We start from the raw sequence: 15,603 nt of genomic DNA, 5'->3' as shown, positions 1-15,603 counted from the left end.
TCCTTTTCTTGCATCACCACCACCATTTGTGGCATTTCAAAAATGTACCAAAGTTCAAATGTTGGATGGGATCAAGGATGGAAATTGCAGCTGTCTGTTTAAATGTAGGATACTTTAAAACAGGTGACTGTTTTAGTCAACGCTCAGCTTTTGATTAGAACAGTGTAAGCAACTTATAGTTATTGGCCTTAGCTGGGCGTGGTGGCACTTGCCAGCAATCCTAGTGGCTCAGGAGGCTGAGGCAGGAAGATCATGAGTTCAAAGCCAGCCAAGCAACTTGGGTCATGTTTCAGAACATAAAAAGGGCTAGGGATGGACTGGGGTTGTGGCTCAGTGGCAGAGTGCTTACCTAGCATGTGTGACACACTGGGTTCAATTCTCAGTACTGCATGTAAGTAAAGGTCTATTGACAACTAAAATAGTTTTTTTAAAAAAAAGGACTAGGGATGTGACTTAGTGATTAGTGCCCCAGGGTTCAATTCTCAGTCCAAAAAAAAAAAAAGGATTATAGACCTTATTCAGAAACTTTAGGGAAATATTAGTAAATAAAAATATAGAGAGGAAAATTTTTGAGTATAGAAGATAATCTATATCTACACTGCCCAGTATGGTAATATGACTATTACGCACATGAAATACATCTAATACAACTAAAGAACTGAATTTATTGTTTATTAAACTTTAAAAATTGAGGTGGTATTAAACATTTTTCTGTTAAAACATTGTTTTGGGGAGGACAACATTGCACTTCAGCCTTTTCAAATTTAGTGCCCAAGTTGTGATGTTACTGTTAGTGTAAAATACCAGATATCAAAGATCTAGTATATAAAAGAATCTCACTAGTTTTTAGTTTTGACTACATATTAAAATTGTTATTTTTAACACACGGGGTTATATTGGTATTTGATACATTGAGTTAAATACATTATTTAGTTTTTTTCATTTTAATGTGACTAGAAAATCCTAAAGAAAATCTTAATATTGGTTCATCAATATTAAGATTATAAGTGGGTAAGTACATAGATCATAAAAATGGAAGAAAATAATAGAAAATGTTGAGGCTCAATTGCTGTTATTTTTTTAAGACTAAACAATATGATTGGGCTGGGGAGATAGCTCAGCTGGTAGAGTGTTTGCCTCACAAGCACAAGACCCTGAGTTCGATCCCCAGTACCGCAAAAAAAAAAAAAAAAAAAAAAAAGATTATTTGCCCCTAGGATCATTTAAGGGAATTAATACATATCCATTGCCCAAAATAGACATGGTTGGTGTTCCTCAGAGAAGCAACAGTCCAGCCCCAAAACTGACCCAAAGCAGTAGGACCTTTTAAGTTACTTTGGACGTATCGCCTGTAACAGTACATCTATTCTGGTCTAGATGGTTTAAAAAAAAAAAAAAAAATGGCTTTCCTGAGGAGATATCTGAACTGAGATCTGAAGTGTGGCAGACATGTCACAGCTAGAAAAGATGACACAAGAATTGTAGGTAACCAGTCAGTTTGAGAAACGGCATCAGAGTATGATCACAACATAGAAGGGGCTGCATCCGTGAGACAAATCCAAAAGGGTCAGCAGAGACCAGGATAGAAGTCACAAGTAGTGCTGGACTGACTCTGCCAGCCATGTGAAAACATTGGGACCATTGCTAAGGGTGAAACCACAGAGGGCTTGTGAGCTTGATAGAATGGGTACTTGAGAAAATTCATTTTAGTTGATTAAAGACTAGAAGCAGAAACTTTGTTGCACTTGACCATAAGGTGACCTGGTAGAGAGATTTAAGGTTAGCCTAGTGGGCTTGGAGACATTTCAGAGCTAAGAGGGAAAGTACAGGTAACATAATTTTTAAATTTCCTGGTATCTCTTATAGTCAGAACAGGCTGGTTGTGTTGCCTTAAACACACACACAATATATATATTATATATATATATATATATATATATATATATATATATATATATATATAAAATATATATATATATATGTACACACATACACACACACACACACACACACACATATTTTAATTGGTTTAAAAGATCCTTTATGTGCTGGGCACATTGGCACACACCTGTAATCCCAGCAGCTTAGAACCTGAGGCAGGAGGTTTGCAAATTCAAAGCCAATCTTGGTAACTTGGCCAGTCCCTGTGAACTGTATCTCAAAATAAAAATAAAAAGCATTAGGGATGTGGCTCAGAGGTTAAGTGCCTCTGGGTTCAATGCCTAGTATCAAAAAAAAAAAAATTTAGCCTTTATATGATAAATACCTATCAGTCTAGTTGACCTAGGCTGACAGCAAAACTGGAACAGGGACAGCCATTGTGAAAGAACCAAGAAAATAGTGTCATGAAAGGAGTAGTGACTTTGGAAACACCTGAAATTGACACATGTCCTCTGTTTTCAATGGACCAAGCTAGTTACAACCACCCACAACTTCAGTTGGGTGGCGAACTGCAGGTCTACTTTTTGCCCAGAAAGGAGTCAATATTTGTGAATAACTCTAATAATTACCATGGATCCCTATTTCAATGATTAAATATTTTGGGTTGGGGACGTAGCTCAGTGGTAGAATACCTGCCCAGCATGCTCAAGGCCCTGGATTAGTAGGGGCAGTGTGTCTGGGGGTGCGGGACACAGGACCTTACTCTTCTCAAGAAAAATATATTTATCGTGGGAGACAGTCCCCACTAGTCACACATTTTGTTAGAATTCTAGACTCTCCTTATATGCCTTCTACCATACAGGGGTTAATATATGGCAGGGGGTGGGGGGCGAGGAATAAGGACAGGAAAAATGTAGGATACACTTCAGAAAGAGAAACATCATGGGGAGACCATTCAAGGGTCCTATACTCTGACAGGGTGTGTTCTTTGTAAAGCTTTTAAGCTTGTTACATTTCTTGCTTTCCAAGTTATCACATTTGACAGTTGTACCAAAAGGAGTGGCATCCTTGCAGCCTCTGCCCCAGTCACTTTCCTGAGTGACACCACTATCCATCTAGCTATTCAAACTGGATGTCTTTGCTCTTGACTCCCATTCTCCCTCGTCTTCTACATCCATTCTGCCAATGGATTCCATCAAGTCTATTCTGTTTATATATATTTCAGTTACACACAAAGCATTTGCCTATAAGTACTTTTTTTTTTTGGTGCTGAGGATCGAACCCAGGGCCTTGTGCTTGCAAGGCAAGCACTCTACCAACTGAGCTATCTCCCCAGCCCCTGCCTGTAAGTACTTTTATAAGAGCAGATCTAACAAATCTCTGAGGTAGGTATGATCATTTCACATATAAGGAAACTTAAGGCATGGTGAAGTTAAGTAATTTGGCCAAGATACAGAGGATTAAGTGATAGAACTAGGATTCAGTTTCTCAGTCCATGAGCTTAAATATTGTGCTCTGTCCTGAGCTGTCCCTGTATGTCTGGTTTGAACTGCTGCCATGACTACCTGTCTTTCTGAATACACTTCAATATTTCTGAACATACCCACCCTTAGTTTGGAGCAATGGCCGTTAGAGACATTCTGAGTTGGCCGATTTATCTGAAGCATTTGCTTCTATTTGATGTATTAGGCTCTGGGTTATGGCTTCCTGGTACTATCATTCCCAAAGCTCAGTCTACAAAAACCTGGTGCATCACACTTAAATAAGCAAAGATAAACTTTTGTTGTTGGCTAATGTTCACAGACATCTACTTCCTTATTATCCCAATAGGGAATTTCTTGGGGGCTTCCTCTACCTTATTCTTCCGGTTATTTGGTTTATCCAAAATAAAAAAATCATTTTCATTTTGTTATACAGAGGCTTGTGACTTTCTCTTTGTCTTTCCTCTCCTACCTGGCCTACCCCATCTCAATTCAGATCCTACTCCCCTTTCTTCACTAGAAATCAGACCTGTTAAGTGTTTTTATTTTATTTTTAAACTTTTTCAGTACCAGGGATTTAACCAAATGGTGCTCTACCACTGAGCTACATCCCCAGCCCTTTTTATCTTTTACTTTTGAGACGGTATTGCTAAATTGCCCAAGCTGACCTCAAACTTGAAATCATCCTGCCTCGGCCTCCTAAGTAGTTAGGATTACAGGCTTGTGCCACTATACCTGGCCCTCCTAGAGTTTTAAATAGAACTATTATTCCAAGTCTGGTTGGATTTAAGTTCAATTCAGATACTTTTTTAGTTGACTAAGACGACTTTTGCCAACTTTTTCCCAGGTCGTCTTCTCAAGCTATTAAAGCCCATTGCTCAACTAACCTTTCCTAGACACATGTTATTAATAATTGCCATGATAAGGGTAAATAAAGATCCCCTGATCCCTGTTTCCTTCCCATGTTGGCATTGAAAAGTTTTTGAAATGTTTGTTTGAAAACAAATTCTTCAAATGATCTTCCATATTGGTATAGCTAATGCTTATTTTTTGGTTTTGGTTTTGGTTTTTGTCTTGTTTTGTTTTAAACAGAGAAAAAAAAGTTTTTTCTTCTCTTGGAATTTCTTCCACATCAACTTATAGGAGCACTTTGTTTTCTAAAAGTATCTTATTGTACTCATCTGAGTTTATTTCGCCACTTCCCTACTGGACGTCCCAGTGACCCAGTTCTGTTGTTATGGCATATGATGCTGCATTGGACTTGCTACTCTGTTTTAATGCCAGTAGCAGTGACTTCAAATATTTATGGGACCTCCCATTTTACACTTTGCTGCCAATGCTTTATGGTCTTGAGCAAATCCTTGGCATTCTCTGTGCCTCCGTTTCCCCATCTATGAGTGAGGGAGGAACTCCTCTAGCAGGTTCAGTCTGAACTTTTGGCCTGCCTACACTCAAGCATCCTGAAATGAAAAGGTAGCCAAGGCTGCTTCTGAGGTCAATCGTTTGCTGCCACTCTGTATTTTAACAACTACCCTGGGATGAGAGATTATATCCTATTTTACAGCTGAATGAATGAGTGCAAAGAGCCTTATTCAAGGTTCTTTGTAGCCAACAGAGCCTATGTTCTTTCCATTATATCGCCCCTCAAGGAAGTTGTTTTTTTTTTTTTTTTTAGCAGGAGCCCCAGGGTGACTTCGTACCTCTGGATGTGGTTCTAAAGGAGGCCTGGCCCTGGGCCCCTCCCTGTTCTACCCAGTCTTCTTCCCCAGTCGACCTGCCCCCACTTCCCATGCACTCTGGCATACTGTGCACTTTTTCAGTTTGATCCTAGCTCAGGGGTGACCTGGTGGGGACTCCATCCTCTAACCAGCAGCAGCAGCCCGCGTCAGTCCTGGCCTCGATGAGAGGACCAGGGGACTCCGGGACTTGGCGTTCTTTCTCCGTTTGGGCCTAAGACAATGTGCCCTTATGCGCCCAGTGAATGATAGCGAGAGGTGTGTAGACGGCAGACGAATGTTGTGTAGCCTGTGTGACCTGTGTATTGCGTGGTGTGGTGTACGCTTCCTATTACAGACGTGTGAAACGTGTGTGAGGTGGTGTGCAGATGTGGAGGCACACGACCTCTGGGGCTCTTTGCTTTTAGAGTTGCAGCCCTTCCCAATGGTAAAGTCCTGCCTTAACCTTCCCGGGGACTGTCAGGGCCACCTGATCCGGAGTTTGCGCATGCGCGACCCCGCCTCAGGCTTTTCCTCCGTGGCTGGAACTCCGCCTTCTCCCCGCCCTCGCCACACTTTACGGCTGGGCACGTCACTTTTGCTGCAGTTGCTCCCGCCGCTGCCACCGCCACCGACGCCGCCGCCGCTGCCGCTGCCGCCGCTGCGCTTGTGCTGCTGCGGCTGCTGCCGGTGAGGTGAAGTGAGGTGAGATATGGTGTTGTTGGGCCGGTGCCGCTGCTGCAGCCCCGGAACGGGGTGGAAAGCTGGGCCATCACGGGCTGGCGAGGGCGGCAAGTCAGCCGCGGCGTTGTCTCCTTAGGTCCGGTCCTGTCTGCGTTACCGCAGGGAGGCCGCCCGGGCCCGGGGAGCCGAACCAATGCTGGATCTGGAGGTGGTGCCTGAACGCTCTCTGGGGAACGAGCAATGGGAATTCACGCTGGGTAAGTGTGGGATCCTCTGTCAGGACCATTTACTGGTCCATACATCTCTCTGGGCCCTTGCGCTTCTAGTCTCTGTCCCCTGAGCCGGTGGCTACTTGCCTTTTTGTTCCCTCCGCTCTTTGGGCTCCAGGCATTAGATTCTCACTCCGACCTGACAGATGAGCCTTGTCAGTCGCCTTATAGGGCAGGGACGCCCTCGCCTCGGGCCTTGGCAGGATCCCTCCTGAGGCAGTGGGACTGTAGCCCTCATAATGATAATAATAATAATAGCTGGCACGCCCCAAATATGTGCTTAATAGCTGGCCCGGCTCTTTTTGAACCTAATTATCTCTAGCGACCTTCTACAGAGTCTGTGAATCGATACTATAGTCATTTCCATTCCCATTTTATCGACTAAATAATAACTTATAAAGCTGACACCCCTAATCACCACCATGATCTCTCTCTGGCTTTGCTTTGGGAGTTATGGGTTTCCTTTTTCAGAAGGGAAAATCTAAGCTCAAGTGTTTGCATTCCTTCACCCTAGTGTGTTTACTTTGATGCCCCAGTACTGCGAAAAGGGGGTGGTGGAAGTAGGTGTTGCTTCTACTTGTTTGTGCAGGCCTGAACTTTTGTCATTCTAATATGGGCTGTTGAACTGAATCAGCTGCTCCATTGGGTTATGGCTTATCCTTGAATGTGAAAGACTCTTATCTATGTAGGGGGCATATTGGAGAAACCAATAGATTTTTGGTAGGTCCCTGTAGATGCTCAAATGCTCTATACCTCCTGTCAGTTGTAGGAGCCAGTTTTGTTGAAGGTTCCTAGCCAGCTTCTCTCTTAACTTCAACCACTCCTGCAGAGTTCCTCAAAATTCAGCTGGTATGAAATGCTACAGTGTCTTGTGAGGCACCAAGAACTTGGTTGAGAAGCTAGTGTTATCATGCTAATGCTCTTTGACTTGTAGTTTATATCTTTCCTCCCCTTGACAGTATCTGCCCACACCAAGACTGCCCAGGGCTGGGTAAAGAACTACAGCCATAGGTTCAAACTGACTAGTTTGTGGGTCTCTTTGTGGTACAACCTTCAGGGTCCCTTGGTGAACTGTAGTGACAGACTAGGCATGGTGGCCCATGCCTCTAATCCCAACAACTCAGGAAGCTTAGACTGAAGAATTGTAAGTTCCAGGCCAGCCTTCCAGCAACTTAGAGAAACCCTGTGTCAAAATAAAAAGTAAAAGTGACTAAGGGTGTAGCTCAGTGGTAGAGTGCCCCTGGGATCAGTCACCAGTATAGCAAAAAAAAAAAAAAAAAAAAAAAAAAAAAAAACTGACTTTGATCATTGGAATTTTTAGAAAACTGAGAGAGAGTGTTTTCTCTGGCAACTGGTGTTTTGACAACTTAACCCCAAGTCCTAACTCTGCCATTTTCAAAGAATCAAGTGTTTCAGTAGTTTTTTCAAACTGTCTTAAGCTATCAAAAGTAGAACATTTCCATATATTGGGTCCAGAATTAAACTTTGGGGCAAGTTTGGAGAGACCTGAGCCTTGATGATTCCTTGTGGGTCTTAAAGTCTGCATTTTTAAATGGTTTAAGTTATTTTTGCCCTTTCAATCTCCTCCCTCAGCCCCAACACTTCCAAGATGTAGTTAGGGCTGTTAGGTGGTGATAGGTAGGGAAATGAATCTGTAGTCTAGAATTATATTCCTAGAATAGAGAATCAGGGCAGTGTTTACCTTTTGACACCCCAACACTAAATTAGATATTGTTCTGTCCATTTGCCAGATAAGAAATAGGTCAGAGAAGTAGGTAGAGATGATAAACAAGTAACTAACAGGTATTTCCTGCTTCCCACTGCTCTGCTCTTCTGAGAATGAACTCTGTCACCAAGTTTCTTATTGGAATTTGTGCAAATGCAGGTGCGTCTGGCCCTTTCAGTCATCCGCCTGACATCACAATGTGGAGCTGCATCCAGCATCTTGGCTGCCTTTCTAGCCTTTGTATAATGTTCAGAGATTAGGGAAATTTAACAGCACAGAGACAGGAAAGCCTAAGGCAAGAGGAATTTCTAAATGCTGTTGATGGTTTAACCATAGTGGGGTAAAGGTAGTGCAAATTGAAAATGTTTTCAATCAGACTTGCATAATGTTTTGATGTACAGGCATTTCTCTGAATTTGTTTTTGAAATTAGTCTTTAAAGTGCCAAAGAAGCGGTGCATGGTGATACATGCTTGTAATCCCAGTGGCTCACTTGTAATCCCAGCAGTTAAGGTGGCGGAGGCAGGAGGATCCCAAGTTCAAAGCCAGCCTCAGCAACTTAGTGAGACCATGTCTCAAAATAAAAAATAAAAAGGTCTGGGATGTGACTTAGTGGTTAAGCATCTCTGGGTTCAGTTCCTGGTACCAGAATAAATAAATAAAATTAAATGCCTAAAGAAGACACTTAAAAGGTCACTTGATAAACCAGCCTTTTGAGATGACCTTGTTACACAGAGATTGAAGACTTACTTCATTCATGATAGCATGTACCTCTGTGGGCTCTACTCAAACATTGGAAATTGAGTAAGAAGAGGGAAGGATAATTGAAATAGTTTGTTTTATTATAATGTGGTAGAAGATGTATAAGTTGCTGTGGAAAGGGAGAAGGGAATTGACCTGACCTGGAGGTTCAGGGAAAGCTTCTTATTGACCCAGTCAGTTGGGAGGGAAAAAAAAATAGATGGTGTGTGCAGGGAAATATATAAGCAATTTGGTATTATAATTAGAGTGTGATGAGTAGGTGAAATGGCACATAACCATAATCCCAACTACTCAGGAATCTGAGGCAGAAAGACCGTAAGTTCAAGGCCAGCCTGAACTTAGTGAGACTCTGTCTCAAAAAAAAAGAGAGCACTTGCCTAGCATGTGTGAGGCCTTGGGTTCACTCTTTAGTACTGCAGTAATAATAATAGCATGATATGCTGGTAAATGAAAAAAATAATTTCCCAAAGTCCTAGTTCTGTTGGATTATAGCTGCTCAGGACACTATGAAGGAGACTGGGTTCAGAAGGAAAAAATTAAAAAAAAGACAGGATTAGTATTGTCTGTAATAGGTGTTGGTTTAGAAAGAACATTTTGGAAATTGGATTCACAAAAGGTAAGAAAGAGAGGAATTTAGAGGTTTCTGATGTGAGACACTGGGTAGATGTTGGAGATATTAAGTGAGACCCAGAATACAGAGATTTTTTTAAAAGTCACGTTTAATCTGTTTCCTTTTCTTTGCCTTTAGTGTATATAAAAAAAAAAAAAAAAAAGTTTGAGATGTGGTTCAGAAACTGGGTGGTTGGTTAAATGAGAAAATGAAAGAATTTATAACCTATCCACAGAGACCTGGAAAAGTTAGAAGAACAGCAGGGAAAAATGGTATTGGTAGAGAAGTGATGGGAATTCTCAGAGGAGAATGGTCATTACCAGAATCCATGGTTTGAGACCTGTGTGTTCTACATCATTGTTTTGTTTCACAGATGTATTTGACCACTTATAATTATGCCGGTCATTGGGTGCTAGAGATATAGTGGTAAACAAGAAAAACAAGGTACCTACCCTTTAGGAGGATATAGGGGAGAATAACAGATAAATAGTTGGGTGGAGACTTTGCCAAATAAGGTAGTTGTGGAAGTGAGGTGTGAGCCTAAACCTGAAGTGTGAGAAATGGAAAGAACATTTCAGCAGCAGCAAAAGCCTTGTGCAAAGGCTTCAGGCAGAAAAGCTTAACATGTGTTAGTAACAAGGGGCGGGGGTCATGGTAAATAGTGGAAAGAAAAATGGAGATGGACAATGTCCAGAATATTCAAGACCTTTAGGTGATAACATGAAAAGGGGTTTTCTCCCTGTAATGAGAAGCCATTGAAAAGTTATAAGCAGGTAAGTGATGAGATCTGCAAGACGGATTTATGCAGTTTTGAAAGCTGACCATTCCATTAGAGCTAAGACATGCCCCACCCATTTTTTGCCATTTAATTAGTTAGTTTCCACTAAAAGTCTTTTGTAGCCCTCCTTACCAAGTAACTGTGTGAAGACTGGTCATCATGTCTGCTCTATCTCTGTGATAGGTTTCTTCCTAGGTGACTCAGGATCCTAAAATGTTGAGACCAGGACTTTGATATGGTTAAGTAGAAAAGAACCCTCCCTGGAGAAACTGGCATTTGCACATGGATTGGAGAAGACATGTGACTTTCTCTTTTTTGGCAACTGAGCTTACCTGTCTCCTCTACATGGTTGTTTGTCCATTCCCTCTGGAAATAGCATAGGTGCTCCTCCATTTGAGGAATGGTAAGGCCAGGTGCTGAATCCAACCTATTCATATTCCCAGCCAACATTTATTAAGCCTATTCTGTGTACCAGGCTCTATACTATAGAAGGTTAAAAAATACTTGAATTAACTCAGCTTTCTGATTCCATTCAGTTTTCTTCAAACTTAATGCTCTCAAATGAGAATGGGATTAAATTGTTATTTAGATGTAGATAGACCACAAGTTTTGACATTTTAATTCTTCATTTGGATGCTCTTTTCTGCACATCTCATCCCCTTGATCAGGAAGTCAACCCATCTTGAATGTGACCCACCATGTTGCCCTGGGATTATGTGATGGTTCCTGCCCTTTCTCTTGTCATCCATAATCCTACACTGAATAAATATTCTGCAACCTCCATAATCCTACACTGAATAAAAATTCTACAACCACTACATAGGTGATCAGCTTTGAGCAAGGAGCTGGAGATCCAGTGAGTGGTGAATAGCACGCACTGTCCTTGTACTCATGAAATTATATATGTCTTTGTTTTTAGATTGTTCCAGGCCTATTTCTTCTGTTTCAGAGTCCTACAAATTGTAGTGATTTCTGTGAGTCCCTGGAACGTTTGAGACATTATTGGGCTATGGATTACTTTAAACTGGATACATATATAAATTTGCCCATAAAAATAAAAATGGAGGTTTTTTGTTTGTTTTTTTAAGTGTTAAGAGATGTTTGTGAGTTTTTTTGTTTTTTGTTGTGTTCTGTTTTGTTTTAGTACTGGGGATTGAACTTGGGGGAGCTTTACCACTGAGCTACATCCCCAGCTTATTTTTTATTTTGAGACAGGGTCTCTCTATGTTGTTGAGGCTGACCTTGAACTTGTGATTCTCCTGTCTCAGCCCCCCAAGTCACTTGGGTTACAGGGTTTGTGGGGTTTTAAATAAAAATTCAGTGAAATCCTTAATAAGTTGATTCTGATACATGTGTGATTTTAAAATTTTTTAAATGGGCCCTCATCAACCAATGTTTTTGTTTTTGTTTTTGTTTTGTGGTGGTATTTTTTTTTTAATTTTTTTTAGTTGTCAGTGGACCTTTATTTATTTTATATGCAGTTTTGAGACTTGAACCCAGTGCCTCACATGTGCTAGGCAAACGCTCTACCACTGAGCCACAACCCCAGCCCCATAACTACCCATTTTCGTGGTTGTACATGATTTGGAGTTACACTGGAAAGTTATGTTCAATTCATTCTACTGTCTTTCCCATTCCTATCCCTTCTGCCTTCCCCACAAAATGCCCTGTCAAATCGGGTGAAATCCATCCCATCACTCACACACACACACACACACACACACACACACATACACACGTACTCACACACATTTATTGTGAGTTAGCATCCACATATCAGAGATAACATTTGGCCTTTGGTTTTTTTGGAATTAGCTTATTTTATTTAGCATGATAGCTGAGATTGGCATTGAACTGGCCTCCCAAGCCACTGGGATTACAGGTATGCCTGGCTCAGAAAGTTACTTTTATATTCACTGCCTCTCCTTGGATTATCTGAGTATTCCCTCAGTGCTTGCTGCTTATGCTTATTCCAGCTCTTACTGTTTACTGAATTTTATTTGCTCACATATCTATAGATTTTAGTAACCCCACCCTGTCTGCAGGCTTTAGGGATCAATGCCTAGCACATTGGTTGGTGTCAGTAAGTGGATAACCCAAGTAACCAAAACAGGTGTCCTTGATTTATTTCAGGAATGCCTCTAGCTCAGGCAGTAGCCATTCTTCAGAAGCACTGTCGCATCATCAAAAATGTCCAGGTTCTCTACAGTGAGCAGGTAAGTGGTAGCTTATTTGTTTACTGAAGTAGCACTCCTATTCAGTGAGTCAGCCCCAGAGGTGACGCTCTGGGAGAGGCTGACTGGTAGAAATTGCTATGTTCCAGTGGGAGGATCTCTAGCACTAGTCAATTATTAAGTATATTGCCTTAAATCTGAAATTTTGGGTCTTGATTGTCCATGCTGCCCACTCTAGAAGAACAGTAATAATTAAACCTGTTTTCTTTCTGTATTTGATTTACCTACTGGCCTTTAAAGACAGGAAGGCCTTTTACTTCAGGCTTTCTCTGGCTTTCTAGGGTGTTTGCCTTCCACTTTTGTGTTTAAAATTGTCTTTTCTGCCAGGCATGGCACATGCCTGTAATCCCAGCAGCTTTGGGAGGCTGAGGCAGGAGGGTCTTAAGTTCAAGGCTAGCCTCAGCAATTTAGTGAAACTGTCAGCAACTTAGTGAGACCCTGTCTCAAAATTAAAAAAGAAAAAGGGGGATATGACTCAGTGGTAAAGCACCCCTGGGTTCAGTGTCCAGTATCAAATAAATAAATAGATAGATAAAGAAAGAAACAAGTTGTCTTCTCTGCTTTATTGGTTGGCTTATATTCAGATGTTGCAGTGCACATCTCTAGCTAGCAGAGCATACCTTACTTGATTCGGAAGCAGATACAGCTTACACCTTCATCCCTCAAAGGGCACTCTCCTGTGCACTGAGCTTTGAAACCTGAAGTTCTTCTATGACACACACCTTGTGCTACTGTATGGAATAGCCCTTGTGTAAAATGGTATATTATTAATAGAAAAATCTTGATAAGGATCAAAAGATAATGATTTTTCAACTCTGTTTTGGATCTTGTTTTGGGGAATGGTTACCAGTAATTGAACTCAAGAACACTCAACCACTGAGCCACATCCCCATCCCCAGCACTATTTTGTATTTTATTTAGAGGCAGAGTCTCACTGAGTTTCTTAGTGCCTCTCCAATGCTGAGACTGACTTTGAAATCACAGTCCTCCTGCCTCAGCTTCCTAAGCCACTGGGATTACAGGTGTGTGATTCCAGTTGTTGTGGTGCTTTTTAAACATGGATCATATCCTTTCCTTGCTTTTCTTCCCTTACTTTTCCATGTCTCTTCTTCCCACCAAGTACAAAACAAAACAAAACAAAACATTTTTCTCCTATTAAAAGTTTCAGAAATTCTTGTCTCTATGCAAATTATACCTTGGAAGCTAAATATGCATAGCAAGTAGATTCCATCTTTCTTAAAGGGGAAAAGATATTAACAACTAGTAGCAGGTAGTTTCACTGAACTCTTTCACATGGTGAACAGCTGGGATACTGTAAGGGTTGCTTAAATACCACATAGTACATGTGTATTTTGTTTCCAGAGATATGAATATTAATAAAACATTGATTGTGGAAGTGATTTGCTACTTTTGAAAACTGCATAATCTGAATTGTAACAATGTAGGATCAGGCATAATCAGGTTTTAAGAGTATTGGAAATTACAGAAAGATTCCTGAAAGAACTACAATGTTTCTTCATTCTGCTTATTTCCATGGAGTGGCCCTCTCCAAAATGGAACTTTGTGTTCTGGATTATAGGTAACCCAAGGTCAGGGTTCACTGCTCCATTATCTTGTTTAAGACCTAATGGTTTGGACATTTATGTAGACCTACTAGAAAATTATAATATTCTTTCTTCTAGTTTTTGCCAAGTATGATGGTGCCACCTGGGTCTGCTACTTTGAAGATCAAAGAGGTGGAGGGAAGCAGATAGTCTGAATCCCAGAAGACTCTTGGGAGAAAATTTCCCCAGTGAGGTTCATTAGCATCTAACCCACATTACTGTCTTTGACAGCCACACCTCTGTCTTTGTGTACTTTAAGAAGCTCTATAAAGGCAGGTGTGGTGGTGCATGCCTGTAATCCCAGCAGCTCTGGAGGCTGAGGCAGGAGGATCACAAGTTCAAAGTCAGCCTCAGCAATTTAGTGAGATCCTGTCTCAAAATAAATATGAAAAAAGGACTGGGGAATGCAGCTCAATAATAGAGTGCCCCTGAATTCAATCCCCAGTGCTACCAAAACAAAACAGAAAGAAGCCCAGGTGATATGGGATGGAGGGGAAAAGGAAGAATGCCATCCATGTATATTCAGATCACAAGGTATTTCTTGCTCCTAGGATTTGGCTTAAGATATTCAAAGAATAAATGCACCCCCTGCAGATGGCACAGAAAGCCTGGATGTGGACCTGGGTTCAACTGATATGTATAAGCAATCCACTGAATTTGGATCCTAGGCCATTTTACATGTCTTTTATTCCTGACTGACTATTCTTTTGGTTTGAGGGCAGTAAACCTACAATGACAGATGTGGATGCTGGAACCTGAAAAGAAAATGACCTATATGTTCACATGATTTTGTCCCTTTCTCCCAGGTTGTATCAAACCTGGGAGAGGCTATTTTCAGCCAATATTATTAAGCAGGAGCTGCAGGCTGGAAGTAGACAATATGAATTCAAGCAACAGTTTTTTTCGGGCTTCCAAACCTCATTACTTGGGGAAGAAAGGGACTACCTGCTCTTGGATATCCCCCTGTGCATTCCTTTTATATTGTAAGTCTTTCATTGGGTGCTGGTGAATAAATCGTTTGGTCAGAGTGTGTTATATTTTTTGTTTTGTAGTGTCCTCTAAGCCATGACCTCATCCTTAACCTGACTCAGGACGGGATCAAACTGCTGTTTGATGCTTTCAATCAAAGACTTAAGGTAATCATAAATGACAACTATAGTTTCATGTGCTGCTGAGCCAGTGTTTCCAGAGCTGATTTATATGTACTGTTGTGAGATGATTCAGAAATTCAGAAGTGAATGTGAACTTTTTTGATTATGTGACCACCACAAAGTAGGGGACTAAAGCTATGCCTGTTCTCCTAAAAAGAAGGAAGTTGGGAGTGAGTTGGAGTAAAGGTTAAAAAAAGACTGGAAATGGCTGTTTTCCCTGGCTCCAGAGGGGACAATGTTGAAGATTTGGGGAACAAGCTCTGGGGGAGGGGAAAGTTTTAAAGACTTTAGAAACATGCTGTGGGGAGTGGGTTTCACATTGACTAGGAAAACAAAGGAAGAGCTAAATGACTGGGTGCAGTGGGAATTCCAGCCATTTACGAGGCTAAAGCAGGAGGATCACAAGTTTGAGAATAACCTTGGTAAGGTAGAGAGACCCTATCCCATAATAAAAGAGGATTGGGCATATAGCTCAGTAGCAGAGTGTCCCTGGTTTCAATTCCCAGTACAGCCGAGAGAGAGAGAGAGAGAGAGAGAGAGAGAGAGAGAGAGAGAGAACACTAAGTGTTTGGCATAGTTTACTCTGAGTCAGTGTTTTTAAAGGTATTAAGAATGGGACCAACTATAGAATAGGACCAAATGACTTTTGTCATGTTTGTGTATTTTGTTTTACTTCATTCTTGTATCAAACTGTGACTTAGAAGGTAGAA

At 41.2% G+C, this 15,603-nt stretch overlaps 1 protein-coding gene across 2 annotated transcripts in view; it reads left to right on the top strand.

Annotated features, from left to right (window-relative positions):
- The first annotated feature begins 5,679 nt into the window (after positions 1-5,679).
- Phaf1 (phagosome assembly factor 1) overlaps positions 5,680-15,603 on the top strand; it is a 24,072-nt gene continuing 14,148 nt past the window's right edge. For both annotated transcript variants that reach the window (XM_047527357.1, XM_047527356.1), the window contains exons 1-4: positions 5,680-5,782; positions 5,898-6,018; positions 12,038-12,120; positions 14,795-14,878. In XM_047527357.1, coding sequence (XP_047383313.1) covers positions 5,955-6,018; positions 12,038-12,120; positions 14,795-14,878 — 231 coding nt within the window. In that variant the 5' untranslated portion in view covers positions 5,680-5,782; positions 5,898-5,954. The remainder of the gene's footprint in view (positions 5,783-5,897; positions 6,019-12,037; positions 12,121-14,794; positions 14,879-15,603) is intronic.

This window comes from Sciurus carolinensis, chromosome 16 (assembly GCF_902686445.1).
Source record: "Sciurus carolinensis chromosome 16, mSciCar1.2, whole genome shotgun sequence".
NCBI classification, from domain to species: domain Eukaryota; kingdom Metazoa; phylum Chordata; class Mammalia; order Rodentia; family Sciuridae; genus Sciurus; species Sciurus carolinensis.
The sequence above is the reverse complement of the archived record's forward strand: the minus strand, read 5'-3'. Positions and strand labels throughout refer to the sequence as shown.